The sequence below is a fragment of the Eretmochelys imbricata genome, chromosome 4 (assembly GCF_965152235.1).
Source record: "Eretmochelys imbricata isolate rEreImb1 chromosome 4, rEreImb1.hap1, whole genome shotgun sequence".
NCBI lineage: Eukaryota > Metazoa > Chordata > Testudines > Cheloniidae > Eretmochelys > Eretmochelys imbricata.
In genome coordinates this window covers 56,708,158-56,723,512 of record NC_135575.1, presented here as the reverse complement: position 1 = coordinate 56,723,512, position 15,355 = coordinate 56,708,158, and the positions used below count along the sequence as shown (strand labels likewise).

General features: G+C 36.8%; 1 protein-coding gene across 4 annotated transcripts in view; it reads right to left on the bottom strand.

Annotated features, from left to right (window-relative positions):
• The window catches only part of GAB1 (GRB2 associated binding protein 1), a 143,708-nt gene that overhangs the window by 15,206 nt on the left and 113,147 nt on the right, over positions 1-15,355 (bottom strand). For all 4 annotated transcript variants that reach the window (XM_077815298.1, XM_077815299.1, XM_077815297.1 and 1 more), the window contains 2 exons: positions 13,664-13,737; positions 13,170-13,473 (listed from right to left, as the gene is read on the bottom strand). In XM_077815298.1, the coding sequence (XP_077671424.1) occupies positions 13,170-13,473; positions 13,664-13,737 (378 nt within the window). The remainder of the gene's footprint in view (positions 1-13,169; positions 13,474-13,663; positions 13,738-15,355) is intronic.

The window sequence follows — 15,355 nt, the reverse complement described above, 5'->3', positions numbered from 1 at the left end:
TCCTTTGTCCTGAAACACACAGCTCAGTCTTATTTTATAAACTTCATGGTTTGGCATCTCGTGATGTGTAAAACTGAGGTTAGTTAAACAGTTAAACACTTTTTCCTAAGGAGTGTCAGATCCTAGGCACGTGGTTCTAAATACACAGAACTCTGACAACTTCTAGATCTGTTTTTCCATCATGGTTTCCTCGACAACAATCTACTGCCAAGGGTGGATGTGATTAGTAAAAGGTGCTGGCCCTTTGTTCCACAGAATTCGTATTCATTTTTCTAATAGCATCGGAGACAGAATGTAGATAGACAGGGACAGATTTAGGGGCAAGCAACCCAGGTGACCGCCTGGGGTGTTGGACTTGGGGGCCAACAGGCTTGGAGTGCTGTTTTTGTTATTAGGGACAAAAGGGGAAATAGAATGTTTGAAGTAAAATGTTTCAGGTATTCTGTACATGGATTCATTTTTCACTAACCTCCTAGAATGTTCTGGACCTCTGTAGAATCTTGTGGAACATGCCAGACTTTCTGAGAACTACATTTTCCTTGAACCTCCTAGAATGTTGTCTGACATGCCCTTGCGGGTATATAGGGGGTGGGGCGTCATCTGTCAGTCAGTGAGATATAAGATCGACGTGAAGTGAAGTGAGAGCCCAGGTGCGATATTGTGTTTTAAGACTCGAAGAATGTAAGTAGCAGCTAATAAAGGACATATTTAATGAGATATCTCTGACATCTATTGAACCCCATCTACACAACAATATAAAAGAAATACTATCCCTTCTTTTGCCACGCTTAAAACGTAATGTTTGATGACTTTTTAAGACTGTGAAACATCGACTTTTGCTCTCCCTACTATTGTCTGTTTTCCCCCCTAGAAAATAAAAGATGCTCCCAAAGAAGACTTCAAGAGTACAGGAAGCAAAAAGCTCAACTGCAATCTAGTTTGCAGCAAGGGGCAAATTTGATGGGAAAATAGCTGAAACAGAATAACATAGACAGTAGCGATGATCTCAGTGCAGAAGAAATTGAGAAGTGAAGCATAAATGATGGAAGCCCTATTACTAAGGAATTAGCAGATTTACCTGAAGATAAAGAATGGAAATGTGAGGAAAGTGATGGAGAATTGTCCAGTTTTCCTGGTGGCGTAAAGGAGAGTGATGATAAACAAGAATGTGGCTCACATGAAAAGGAGTGAAATGATAAAGAAAAATCAGCTTTGCATGATGACAGAAACAGCAAGGAGAAAGACTGCACACCACAAATCGATACATCAGATCCTGCTTTATGACTAGCACTCCTAAACTCTACTGATATTGATCGTACAGCTTTGAATGGGCCGGGAAAAATCCAGGATATGATGTTTCCAGTAAATGAGCAGAAACAACACTTCTCAAAGTCATATTGCGAAAGAGTACTCAAAAATGGTGAGCAACTGAATTGGCATTGGCTAGTTTACTCAAAATCGACTGACGAAGGGTTCTGTTTTTATTGCAAAATATTTGACATGAATGCACTTTCCACGTACAATTACTGGCATAACTTAGCCGATGCTCTGAAGCAACATGAAAAGTCACCTGGCCATTTTACAGCCTACTCCAAATGGATGGAGGTCAAGTCCAGGCTCAAGCTGAAAAATGCATGGATGCAGAAAACTGCGTATTATTAATGTAGAAACCCAGCTTTGGAAGAATGTGCTGAAGTGTCTGATCTCAATTACCCTCTTCCTTGTAAAGAATAATTTGGCTTTCCGGGGCTTGTCAGATAAGCTGTTCACTGAACATAATGGTAATTCCTTGGTTTGGTAGAGCTCCTTGGGAAATATGACAATGTCATGCGTGAGCACGTACACTGATTAGATCGTAAAGAAGCTATGAACTATTACTGCTGCAAAACAAATTGAATGGACTGACCTTATGGCAGTGAAAGTGCTTGATAACAAAGCTTGGCAAAGCGAAATGCTACCCATAACAATGGACTGCACTATAACATTAGTTATAGTGAAAAGATGTCATTTACGGTAAGATTTGTTGACGACGAGGATGGCTGTATCCAAGTAAAGGAACACTTCATCTGTTTCTAGTCTGTGGATGACTCTACTAGAAAAGGCCTAACAGAACTGTTTATGAACATTTTGAATGAGAATAAAATAAAAGTTCAGGATTGCCACAGCCAAGGCTACGACAACAGCATGAATGTGACGGGAAGAAACGGTGGTGTCCAGGCAAGGATCCTTGCTTTCAATCAAGAGCTTTCTTCATGCCTTGTGGCTGCCATCCCCTCAACCTGGTTGTGTCAGATGCAGCGTCATTTTCTTTAGATCCAGTATCTCTCTTCAGAGTACTGCAAAGGATATACATCCTGTTTTCAGCATCAACTATCAGGTGTAAGATCCTCACAGACATTACAAATATGACCATGAAGTCACTAAGTGACACTTGCTGGGAGAGCCTCACTGACAGCATAAGGCAACTGAGGTAGCAAGTAACTGAGGTTGACAACGCCCTGATGGAACTGGCGCGGTTGAATAAAGCCGAGGCTGGAATCCAACAAGGAGCAAAGCCTGGAAAACCAGATCATTGACTTCAAATTTCTGATCTCAGTTGTGGTTTGGCACAATATCCTGTTCCAAGTAAACGTTGTAAACAAGGCACTACAGATTTAGTTGATGGACATCGCAACCGCTACTACTTTGATGAGAAGCTGCTTTGATTTCATTGTGGCCTACAGAGACAACGGATTCGAAGATGGCATCACTGTTGCCAAAGAAATGGCGGAAAACGTAGGAATTGAGCCTGTCTTAAAGGAAACTTGCATTCTTCGGAAGTAGAGAGTTTGGTTATGAGGGCAGAGATGAGATGATGGGAAGCTCAGAAGAAAAATTCAAGAGGGAGTTTTTTTGCTCGCTTGTTGACACTGCTCAACTGTCCACTGAAGAAAGGTTTGGATAAATGAAGCACCATGAAAAGACCTGTTTTTTTTTTAATATGACCTTAGGAAGCTACCAGTGGACAGGAAAACACTCTTGAACAATTGTACAGACCTTCACCAGATGCTGACACATGGGGAATGTTCTGACATCAACGATAAAGACCTCTGTGCCAAATTGGACAACATCCATCACATTTTGCCACATGGGAAGCACTCTCCACTCCAAGTTCTTCAATTCATTCATGATGCAGAGCTGAAGGACACTTTTCCTAATGTGTGGATAGCTTTGAGTATTCTGCTCATGCTGCTGGTCACAGTTGCAAGTGATGAGCGCAGTTTTTCAAAGCTCAAGCTCATTAAAACGTATCTTCAATGGATTGATGGCCAATGAGAGACTGATATCATTTGCTATTTTATCACTTGAAAATGCCATTGGCCAGTCTTTGGATTTCTCTGATGCTGTGCTTCAGTTTGTGAGGGCAAAGGGGAGAAAAGCAACCTTTTGAACTAACAGACTAGGGTTAACATTCTGAGGCTGTCACCTACTGTAACACAAGTTAACAATGGCCCACTCAATGCTGGTGCACAGTTCAATTTCTTGATGTAGTACATTTCAGTTATTCTTAAAATTATGAAGTTTCTGTAAGCTTAGAGGAAAAAGAAATTATTTCCTATATATGACATGAATAAATACAGATTTACAGATCCTAGTGTGCAAATTTATTGTCGTATATGTCAGGGATAAATCATGCATGCAAATCGTGCATCAAAGTTGTGAAATTTAATTGTAATAAATGCAATTAAAAAAATGGCATTCAGGAAAGTTTAACAAGTGGCAGGAAGGGGATGCTGAAGATGCTCCTGGCCTGGGATGCCATTTGGTCTAGGGCCAGCCCTGGAAATAGAATAATTTTTTTCTCAAGTCTGGTGAGTGGTATGAGATGGATTGTACTGACCCTTTGTCCTGAGGGCATCCAACAATGCTAGAGATCAGTTAGTTATGTATGCTTGTATCATTCTGAATAAAATAGTTCTTTTTGAGATAGAGTCACTTCCAGACTCTCCAGTTCTTTTAACTGTCTTTACTTTCTCCAAATAAAATTTCTCACAGCATCAAAGATACTTTTAGATACTCCAGAAACGAAGAATGAGTCAGAAAGGGAAAAATCTGAATCCAAACTAGTCTTTTAACTGTAACTCTGATCTAGGGTTCACCGTTCCATAAAATATTTGCCAAATACCACAACAACTATTCAGTGAATACCAATGAAATTAATCAAAGAATAGTATTTCAAACACTATTCGAACAGCTCTATTCTGCTACTCACACTACATATGTCCATATTTAATTAAGCCTAAAAATGTGATGAACTGAAAGCATTCAATCACACAACAATTATTTTATATCGTCCCAAGTACACAGTGCTTCAAGGGGGTGATTGGTCAATGATTCTGGAGTTTCACGGAGAATAAAGCATGTGGGATGTCAACTTAAGGTAGCTCTTTGGGTTTTATATCAATGTGTGAGATGGCAAACCTTCTTGAAAAGAGAACTTTTTCCTGAGAAATCAAGCATCATATTAAGGCTACATAAGGAAGAACATTCCAATGGGGATGTGGAAAGGGCTAACCTGCTTCATTTTATTTAAAAACCACAGACATCAAAATACCTATTTATATAAATACATTGAGAGGAGAGAGAAACAATACCAAGGGGGGAAAAATGCTACCAACATTCCTTCATTCCTCCTCCTGTCAGTGTCAAGACTTTTCAGGTACACACTATAGTTTTTAACAACATTTAGTAAAATACAGCCTGAAAAGTTATGTTGTTTTTTAATTTTTTTAAAACTAGACCTTCTTTATTTGATGCTTTTTTCTTCTCCATCCATCTAACACTTAGCAGAACTTCACTCACCGCTGGACTACATTTAGCTGGAATTTTAAAAAAAAAAATCACTTAACTTGGAACTGTTTAATCTTCCACCTTCAGCTTTTTGTAACAGAAATTAAAAGCTGATACCACCAAGCTGAAAATTACGAATTGCTGGATCTTGGCAATGAGCTAGGTAAACTGCAAATAAATTACATTTAAAACTACTCTTTAGAAGCTAACCTAGTAGTACAGTAGTGACTTTGCACCGCCATAGGGGAAACCTGGGTTCAATTCTAAGTGCTTGCTTTTGGGGCCAACAGATGCTAGTGAAAGGTATCAGGGAGAAGGCAATAAATAATTAAAAAAAAGAGAGTATTTTTTTATATCTCTAACAAAAACAATCCCCACCTTGACTGAACAAGTAGAACTGAAAGAAACAATTAGAAGGATTAAATACTTTTCTCTACAAAATAATCAAAAAGTTAAATGAATATGTCCTTAAAACTGTATTCCTACTCTGAAAAATGACTACAACAGTTATAAAAATTATATAATCTATACAAACTATAAGAATTGGCAGATTCTTACTCAGCTTATCTGCTCTCTGTGTGAATCTAGAACTAAATCAAAGCTGACTAACAATAATTTTTACAACTTTTTAATGCTACAGTGCCAATGAAACTCTTGGAGAGCGAGCTGGATTCTACTCTAGCTCATGCACCATAATCAAAATTGTTAGTTCTGAATGAGGAATTCTCACTGTTGCAGTGCTGCCACTCTGGTGATTTTACTAGAAGTCTTGTGATATTTGTCATTTTCTTAAAGCTGCAACCTCTGATGTCATGTTATGTGAGCTTTCATTTTCAAAAGTAAGTACATTTCTAGATATCATGGTTTCAAAAAAGCTTGACAGTGTGAAGGGCAAAAAACCCAGAAGTCAAACAGAGCCCTACATTAATTATTTTTTAAGTTCTTGTGAATTTTGAATGCATGGATTTTGAATTTGTGATGTATAGGTAACAAAGAATTTAGGCTTGACTTTCAGATTGAGTTTGCAAGTAGGAAGTAAAAAAACAAACAAAAAATCATTTTTTTTTATATGTAAAGTGAGGAGATCTGATCTTAAATGGTATTTGAACAAAATCATTTTCAGACTAAAACCACACTTCAAGGATATTCCACATTATATTTTAGTGGTTCAATAATACAATGGCTCAGATGGTGAAAGACATAAATGCCACATGGCCACTTTACATTTTATTTTATGATGCTGCTCCTGCTATATCAAAATGTACATATTGTTCAAACTGCATACAAATACGTCACAAGGAAATTGTACACTGGGACATTTGTAACAAAGTTCCATAATTAATCAGGGTTCCAGAATTTCCTAACAGAATAGGGAGTGTTTGTGTTTTAAAAAACATATGTACTGTACAAAGCAACACACAACCATGGGTGAGGAAGACTGGCAAGGTCGGAATCAATTGCAGTACTTACAACTATCATCTATGAGAGAGGTTTCATATAAAATTCCCTTCTTCAAAGGATGACCATACACCTAAAACCACATTCAAAAAAAAATACTGGAAGCTTCTATAGAGTAAATGTTCAGTGAAGAGATGTCAATAAGCAGACACCCCCACTCAAAAAAAAAAAAGAAAAAAAGAAGAAGTTATATTGCTTTTAAGTAGGATCCTACTTCAAGTTACTGTACAGTGCAGTTTAATGCTTAATTTCAGTGTCAGAGATATACTCTGCCTTTCAAATATACTCAGAAAAACTACGTAGTAGCCCACATATTTTCTGATTCAGTAAAATCCAGATTTAGATGCCAATCTCAATATAATTTTTTAGCATCTTAAAAACAAATAATAATAATATAGGATACATTTGTGCCAGCCTTTATTTAATGTTTTTTCACCAATTTCTACTTGTCACATGAAATTGCAAGAGGTAAATTATCTTTCACACTTTCCTCAAGTGTAATAAAATAAAGAGAAGACATTAAATTACTCTACTTTGGCATCTAGTTTTGGTCTTGTAACTCTAGGTTCTCGTCAAGCCTTGTTAGAGGAAAGAACATGATTTCTCCTCTCAGGCGTTCTTTCCCTGATACAGAGGCATTCACTTCTCAGAAAAGGAAGTCAGGGAATAGTTAACTACTGAATCCTCCTGGGAAGCAACAAGTTCCAGAGAACAGGACACGTCAAGCTAGGAGTCAGGAGACCTGGATTCTATGTGTGGTTCTCCTACTGCTTCAAGTGTATGACTTTGAAAAAGTCTTTAGTATTTCCGTGCCTGATTTTGCCCATCTGGAAAATAGGAATAAAAGGAGTGCATACCCCTTTGTCAAGCGCTTTGAAGTCTGCAGATGGAGAGAGAGCTAGGTATACAGCTCTGTAACTGAGTCAGTCTTGAGATTTCTTAAACATACACCCTTTTTTTGTTTGTTAATCATGTTGTAAAATCATGTCAGGTTTTTACAGATCACTTAGATGACTGTTTTCGTTATCATGACTGTAAGCTCCTCCTGATACTGGACCTGGGGTGAAATCCTGGCATCATTCAGTCAATGGGAGCTATGCCAGGTTTCCACCCCGGTCTTCTAATTGGCTTAAAAAGCCATGTACCTTTATGGCACTATGTAAATAGTTGGTTTTTTTTAAACCATCAATTAATCTTCTCTATTTTGTGGACTATATTACTTAAAACTCTAGTACACTGTCACAATGCTTTTTGGTCTATTCAACTGCACTGAAGAGGACAAGAGAAAACAAAGAGTTGTCAACAAGGAGTCATTCCTGTTTCTATTCCTAAACTTCTTTCTTCACTCTCTCTTACATTTGGGTACATTTCCTTCTGCTTTTTCTTTGTTTTAATAAATCATACTTCAAGGAAAGAGTGCTTGCTAGTCTCAAAGAATTAAGATGTCATAGTACAGCTTGAGGCCAAGCTAGTCAAATACTTTTAGATTCAGAGGAAAACCACCCAGTTGTGCTGATGGAAACAAGATTCCTTAAAGGCAAATCCCATTTTGCTAGCAATATTGCTTCCAATTTAGCATCACCACTACATGCAACTATGGCAGACTAGAGCAGCAAAAAGCACAATGACTACAAAAGAAATACAATGCGAAAGACTGGTCTTTTAAAGTAACATTTTAAAACATACTTTTCAAATTCAGTTCAGATAAGTACAGAAAAAACACAGGTGGCTAAATACTCTGGATTTTGTCCCGAAGAGTATATCACTTACCTGTTGTTACACTTCTCTGAAGGCTGTATCTTGAACTGATCCAGGCTGTTGGGTCATGAGACCTCCAGTCATGCTTCAAAAGGGCTTTCGAAGGTTCCAGAATTTATTGAAAGCTCCCCCGTTTGTGAGAGCAGCTTTGAGCCAGGAGAGGGAGTGGTGTTATATACGATGCACTATAACCCCAAACTATTTAATCCTTTTTTGACCAAATAAATTTAACCTAGGAAACAGTATGACAGGCATAGCCTAACTCAGTTCACAGCTTCTTCTTCTTGCCTCAGGGACACTTCTGCAAATAAGAAGTCTGCAGACTGCTAGGTCCCCGGCTATCTGAAGGGGTGGATGGGTGTTCATGTGTATATTAGTATGCATATATGCTGGCGAATTTTAGGTTATTAATTTAATATGAATTAATTATCAAGGATTCAAAATGGATAACACCACCCACAACGCACCCCTTCTTCATCCTATTAAACCCTCTTTTACAACATTGTACTATTTCCTAAGAACTAGCATTGAGAAAATGTCTAAAAGGTGTCTAAATGTTCCGATGTTTATGCCTGAGAGGCCCACTCTCTTTTAGCCACTAACAGGGCCAGGTCTCTGTTGGTTAACGTGTAGGTCCACAGAGATGGTGGAACCAGAGGAAGCAATATAACATTGCAAACCTAATTTCCACAACATAGATTGGGGGGTGGGGAGGAAGGGGCAGGGAACAGGGGTAAATATCTCAAATTACTGCACCAAACCTTGGTCTCATTGAATTCTATGGCAGAACTCTGACTCCAGTGAGTCCAGGATTTAGCCCATTACTATCCTGTAAAACCTTCTGGTTCTCAAAAAAAAAGTCAAAGGAGTCTGTAGACAGAGGAACTCAACAACACTAAAAAGCATGTGGCATTTTGTTATCTGTGAATTTCCATTACTTTATTAGTGTGGGTCATGACCTTAATGTTATTTTAAACACAGAATGTGAGGGAAAATGTTTCTGAACTACCCACAGATTATTTTTAGCATTGTAAAAATTCATTGAATGGAGTAAACACTAGTTGCTGTTTAAAATATTGTTGTTTCATCTGCACATCTATGTAAAAATTTGGGTCAAACTAAAATAATTGCCATGTGGACCAAAGAACAGGAGCATATGTACTGAGACTCAAGCTCTACTTACCCCTCCCAAAACCAAGCAATCGGAATGTACAGTTTAAAATAGGAAATGCCTTTAAAAAATTAATCTTCCCCAAATTTAACACTCCTGATCCAGCACCACAATTCTTGGCCAGAACCAGGTATGTCAAGTCTCAGCAGAGTACATTCTTAACAGTTATTAAAAACCCATTAGCAACAGGGGTTTAAAATGGAAAGATGAAACAACCTTAGGCCTGATCCTGCAATGGTATCTACTAGCGTGGTTCCCTGTGCTCATGTGGGGGTCCTGCTAAAGTCAATTGACTCTACATGGATGTAGAGCTCCATGCTAAATATATCACTAAAGGAACAAGATTACATATATTATTGTAAAAGTTACATAAGGCAACAATGTTTCTCATTAAATAAGAAACTTTACCATCAGTACCAGAGAAAAAGGAGTTGATGATCGGATGCTATGAAAGTTTCTCCCTATAGAAATAATTGTAGCTATCCATACACAGTTACGGCTCACAGCTGCTTCCTTAGATAGGAGAAGGTGTCCTGAAATTTCTGGAGGCCTTATAACCCAACACTGTGGATCTCTGCAGTGATACATTCTTTTAGAGAAATAGTAGTACACTCCAACAGAAATTCTTTAAACAAGCACAGGTTACACACTGAAATTCCTCCATACTTAAAATGAAAACTCAACAAACATTTTATGTACCACATTCCTCACATTTTTTTTTTCCTTTTTCCTAATTCTGGCTGGGCTTTCTTGAAATGCCTGGCCTGTCCATTAACCTCTAGGTACTTGGAGTAACTCAAAATGGAATACTGTCAAAATACTTTTAAACTACAAGAGTAGAAACAGTGTGCTAGGAGAAGTTACTACAATAACTTGAAGGTTGAAAAAGCTGCATGGCAAATCTTTGTAATGTATGCTCGTTTCAGTTATACAAAGGACCACGGAAATTTATAGTAGTTTTGTGCTATGTTAATGGCACTTGAAATGACTCAAAAATATTCTATAGGGTGGGAATTTCATCTGTTGACATTTAAATATGACAAAATAAATACCCCAGTTATCACTATTTGTTATAACCATTCACAATAAAAGGATATGACGACTTAGAACATGGACTTTTTGTCCTAATTGGAATGTTTAAATAAGTTCATATTCAAGAAGGGAGAGAACTAGTTTATAAGACTGAATTTATTTTATGGGTTAGTAAATAAGGTAAAATTTCACAGTGATAAAATCAGACATATTATCATCCTTGGTTAACAAAATCAGGGTTTTTGTTTGTTTGTTTTTAAAGCATACTCCCCTTTTCTCCCATTGCCCTCATCTCCTAAAAATTTACTGTTGTAAATTTTACTCTTCTGATGGATATAGTTTTACTTTACAAATAGTTGGCAGTATTTGACTATTATATAATTTTTAAATGAAAACTCAAGTTCTTTAACAAAATAAAACTAATTTGTTTTCAAGCTGTTTTATAAAGGCCATCCTTGCCAGGAGAAAATGGGCAGAGCCAATCAACATGAGCTGTGTTGTAGAACAATACACTTATTAGTATATCAGTAAACCTGATGATCTCCTTTCTCCATTCATTGAAGTTAACAGGACTTCTCAGATTCTTAACATGTTTAAGTGCTTTCCCAGATTCGGCTGACGATATCATTTTTTAGAATGCTGTCATTTCAAGAAGAGATACAAAAAAGCAACATCTCTTTATCAGAGATCTATGTGGTTGCACTGTATTGCCAACAATAAAGTGGCAAACTTTTTAGTATAGAGATTGACCTTTTGTGAAGGTCAATACAAGCTATGTTGGTAAAAGTAGGCAAACTAACAAGTCAAGGAAAAATGTTTTTAATTTATTTAATTAAAATTGGAAACATATTTTCCAATATCAATTGTATTTATTTAAAAAATATTTTCCAACATCAATTTTTTTCAGTGTGTTACTGTCAAATATTTCTTAACAGTTAAAGGTAACTACTGTCGGGCAACATGGAAACAGTTAGATGTGGGCAGGAAGTCAAGATTCTGAGGAAGGCTGTGTTTTGTATTCTGAACACTGCTGGTCAGCTACAGGACTTGGCACTTCCCATTTGATGCAGAGATCTTCTACTTCATCATCCTGACAGCATCAGTGTTAGTCACATCACTGGCTGCTTCCACAAAATACACCAGTTGAAAATTTAAATTACTAAAATTTTGGGGGCATGTGAGTTTTTAAGCACAGATTACATTTCTCCCCTAAAGTAATACATGTACATCAGTTCAGCCATTTTTCAAGCTGGTAAATATTATTGGTTTCAGATATTTAAGAAACTCATTTTCAAATTATATATATTTAGAAACCAACCTTGCTGATATTTGATCTTATGAGCTAATGTCTTTTTGTATTTTCTTGCAAAGAAAAGAAAATTACAAATTTCAAAGTCTGAAAAAAACTATTCAGCATGCAAAAAATGACATAACCATTTCTCTACAAGGCCCATATATTGATGAAACATTACAGTGAGATTGAAAATCATAAGCTGCTTTGATCTCTCTATGCAAATGTCTCACATCTACACACTACAAGAGAAAGACTTTTTATTTGTTTTTGAAGAGGGACTATTTTAGTCCCAAGAGTATAACTTCCTTTAAAGGAAAGTAAATCCAGTGCACCATAATGCTGCATGGAAATTAACATCTTATAGGAATGCTACAGGGGATTAACCTTTAAGTAAGGTAAGCGTTTGGGCCCGTTCTCAGACTTCTCTTAAATTCTGTTTTTTGGTTTATTGGTTGATTAGTTGTTTTTGCTCATGCACTTTTGTCACTGAAGTTGCTGTACCTTCCTCAAACACACTACAGTGTCTCCCACACATTAAGTAGCTCTTAATACCAAAACGGAAATGTTTTTAAATGTTAAGATATTTAAGATCTAGCAATCTCCATAAAAGCAGGGAAATTCAGAATCAATCCTAACTCAGTGCACTTCGCAGGCATTACTTGACATTTAGGGCCACATCTTGGCATCCAGCTCTTAGTGTGAGGCAAATGCAGCTTGAGAGCCCTGCACTGGTGTGATTTAGTAGCCTCTGAGCTCTATTTGGATCCCAAGGGTTGTATTGCAACTTCCTGGCCAACAACCTAATCTGCTTCCTATGTGATTCTGTCCTACGCAAGCACTGAAGTAAAGATGATGGGCAGTCCCAACTGTGAACTGAGAACGAGCAGGGAGGGTCTAATTTCCTTGCTTTTACTGAGTGCAGTAAGGCCTAACGTTATTTATTATTTAACATTTCTAGATTTAATGTAGATATTCATGTTTTTCATTAGTTAAAAGAAAATTTAAATAAGAAATGTTCTATAACCACTGGGTACTTTTAATAGGATTTGTTAGAAGCAGCAGGACACAAACATGCAATTCATTCTCCCATGGTACAATTAATTATTGAGACGCTGTAACAATAATATTTTCAGCAACAGCATATGCCTAAAACAACACTAAAAGAGAAATGTAAGAACCATTTTATCATTAAATCATGCAATGATTTATTGCCCTTTTACCTAGTAACATGTTACTATGCTTATGGAGATATATTTCATCAAAATGTTAATGTGGTCTCCCTTCATAACGAGCAGGCCATCTATATCCTATTATGTATAAGAACTAACTCACAGCTCTTAGTCTGTTTACAGGTACTTTGTAGTTTATAACAGGAAATGGTGTGCCACCTCTTGATTAATAAAAACATGTACAACTATTATCTTTAAACCTACAGAAATATTCAGTTTTATTACTCAGGTAATTTTAAATGACCAATGCTTTCTTAAGATTCTTAGTTCTGCTTTTTTTTGTCTGAATTCTTGGAAAACAATAATTTCATACTATCTTGATTTTGGTATGAAAATTTGAACCACTAAATCATTATATTATAGAGTAAAAGCAACTTCCACAGCATGTTTTTCTCACCTTTTCGGTCAGGTTTGAGGTTCCGATCCACTGGTGGTGGTTCACATTCTGCAACAGGTACTGGCCTTCTGGGAGGGGTCTTTGGACTGGACCTGAAACCCATGTGAGCGGGTGGAGGGACTTGCATTCCAAATAATGAAAAATCAAATGTGCCTGGTGTCATAGGTACATAGTTTGTGTCTTGGATGGGTTCAGTAAAGCTGCTGGAATGCTGCCGTGGTGGAGAGTTAGGATTCATTGGGACATAGTTTTCATCCAGTTCTTCACTTGAAACACTTCCCACTGTGAACGTGCTTCTGTTTTTCTAGAATTAACATACATTTCCTTTAACAACAAAATAATCAGTTATGCTAGCAGCTGTGAAATCAGATTCATGTTTTAATCTCATCTACTAAAAATACTGTGTAAGTCTACACCCTGGTTTTGTACTACAGAACTCAGAACATGCAAATGTTTTGTCAGTATAGTCTCAAGTCAGATCAAATCATACTTACAAAGCCTTCCAGTGAGCTAGCTCTGTCATTTGGAAATGATCGTGGAATATCATAGCAGTCTTGAGAACTAATATCTAGAGAATGAAAGGGGTAAAAGTAGGTATTTATTTTCTCATCTCAGTACCTGTCATGTATGTACATTAGACCAGTTTTCCACAGTTTCTGTAGTGGTTTACTATCTGCTATATGATGGTGCAGCGTGGTATAAAGGTTTTGCCAACCTAAGTTTGGGATGCCTGCACTACTTACCAGCAAAGCTTCTATCTACTGTATAAGTCACACTTTAAAGATCTGATACTGACATTTTCCAGGGCCAGAAACAACTGATGCATCCTGTTGAAAAGCTGGGAGGTCCCATTCTAAATGGTACAAAATATCTATATTTTGTTTGATCTATATTTATATTTGATCTATATCTATCATAACAGATTTTGAGATCTCAGTGTTTCACATGCAGTTCTACTTGGAAAAGTGACTTTAAAAATAGAATTGTGGGTCAGAGGTTTTTCGACAGAATGCTTTTCTATTGGAAATTGCTGATTCAACAGAGTTAAAACATTCCATGGAAACACGTAAATTCCATCAAAACTTTCAAAGGAAACTTACCTGATTTCCTGCCAGCTCACCTGCCTATCTCCTTGGCAGCCCAGCCTTCCAGGGCCTCCAGCAACTTGGCAGGCCAGCTCTCCAACTGGCTCGCTGGTGCACTGGCAAACCAGTCGACCAGCTAATCTGGAAATTTTCAAAAATATCAATTTTGGTTTTTCCAAAATGGAATTTTTTGAAAATTTCCATTTCATGTGAAATTCCACATTTCCAACCAGAATGAAATATATTTCCAATGAGGCAGAAATTCTAGTTCTTGCCTCTACTACAGGTTCCAGCCCAGGGACCCTACAACACACAGCTAAGGTCTGTTTTTAAATGTTGTAATTTTGAAATACTAATTAATTCTTTCCATCAAACAAAACATTAAAATTATATCCGTATAACTATATCATCAATTCCTGTTTTGTATTTTGCCTTAAAATGTTCCCTCCCCTACCCAATTCCTCTCCCCAAAGGACTTCTCTTTTAAGATCCCTCACATATAATTAATATTACACTAATTGGTTTAATAATTTATATTAACATTACATTGTTATGCTCAGTTGTCTCAGAAAGCTAAGACATCCATTAGAGCAACATCAGAGACATTTACAAGATTAATGGAATGGATTTCTCTATATTTGACTGGAGATGTAACACCTCCATCTCCCAGCCTTTCCATTGTTATTAAAAACAGAAATGTATATTGCTTTTGATATTTAATTAATCTTAGCTTGAAATAGAAAAAAGACAGAAAAACTGTAAGTAGCAAGTTTTTCCTTAGGCAGAAGCAGATGGATGTTAAGAAATATCCAAAAATGTGTTAAATCTCATATGAAAAATAATAAGTATACTTTAAAGTCCAGAAATACAAACATGTTTTAATTATTATATTTCCATTTTTTTCTAGACAAACTGCATTACATATATTTAATCATATGGAGGTAAAAATATTTTTTATACCAGCAGAAATAAAGGTATGGGTTTATCTAGACTCATAGGGCCTACAACAGTCCCCACAGAAGTCAATGGGACTCTTTCTAATTACCTCAATAGGAGCGAGATGGGGCCATTAGAAACTAACCTTATACTGAATGATTGATA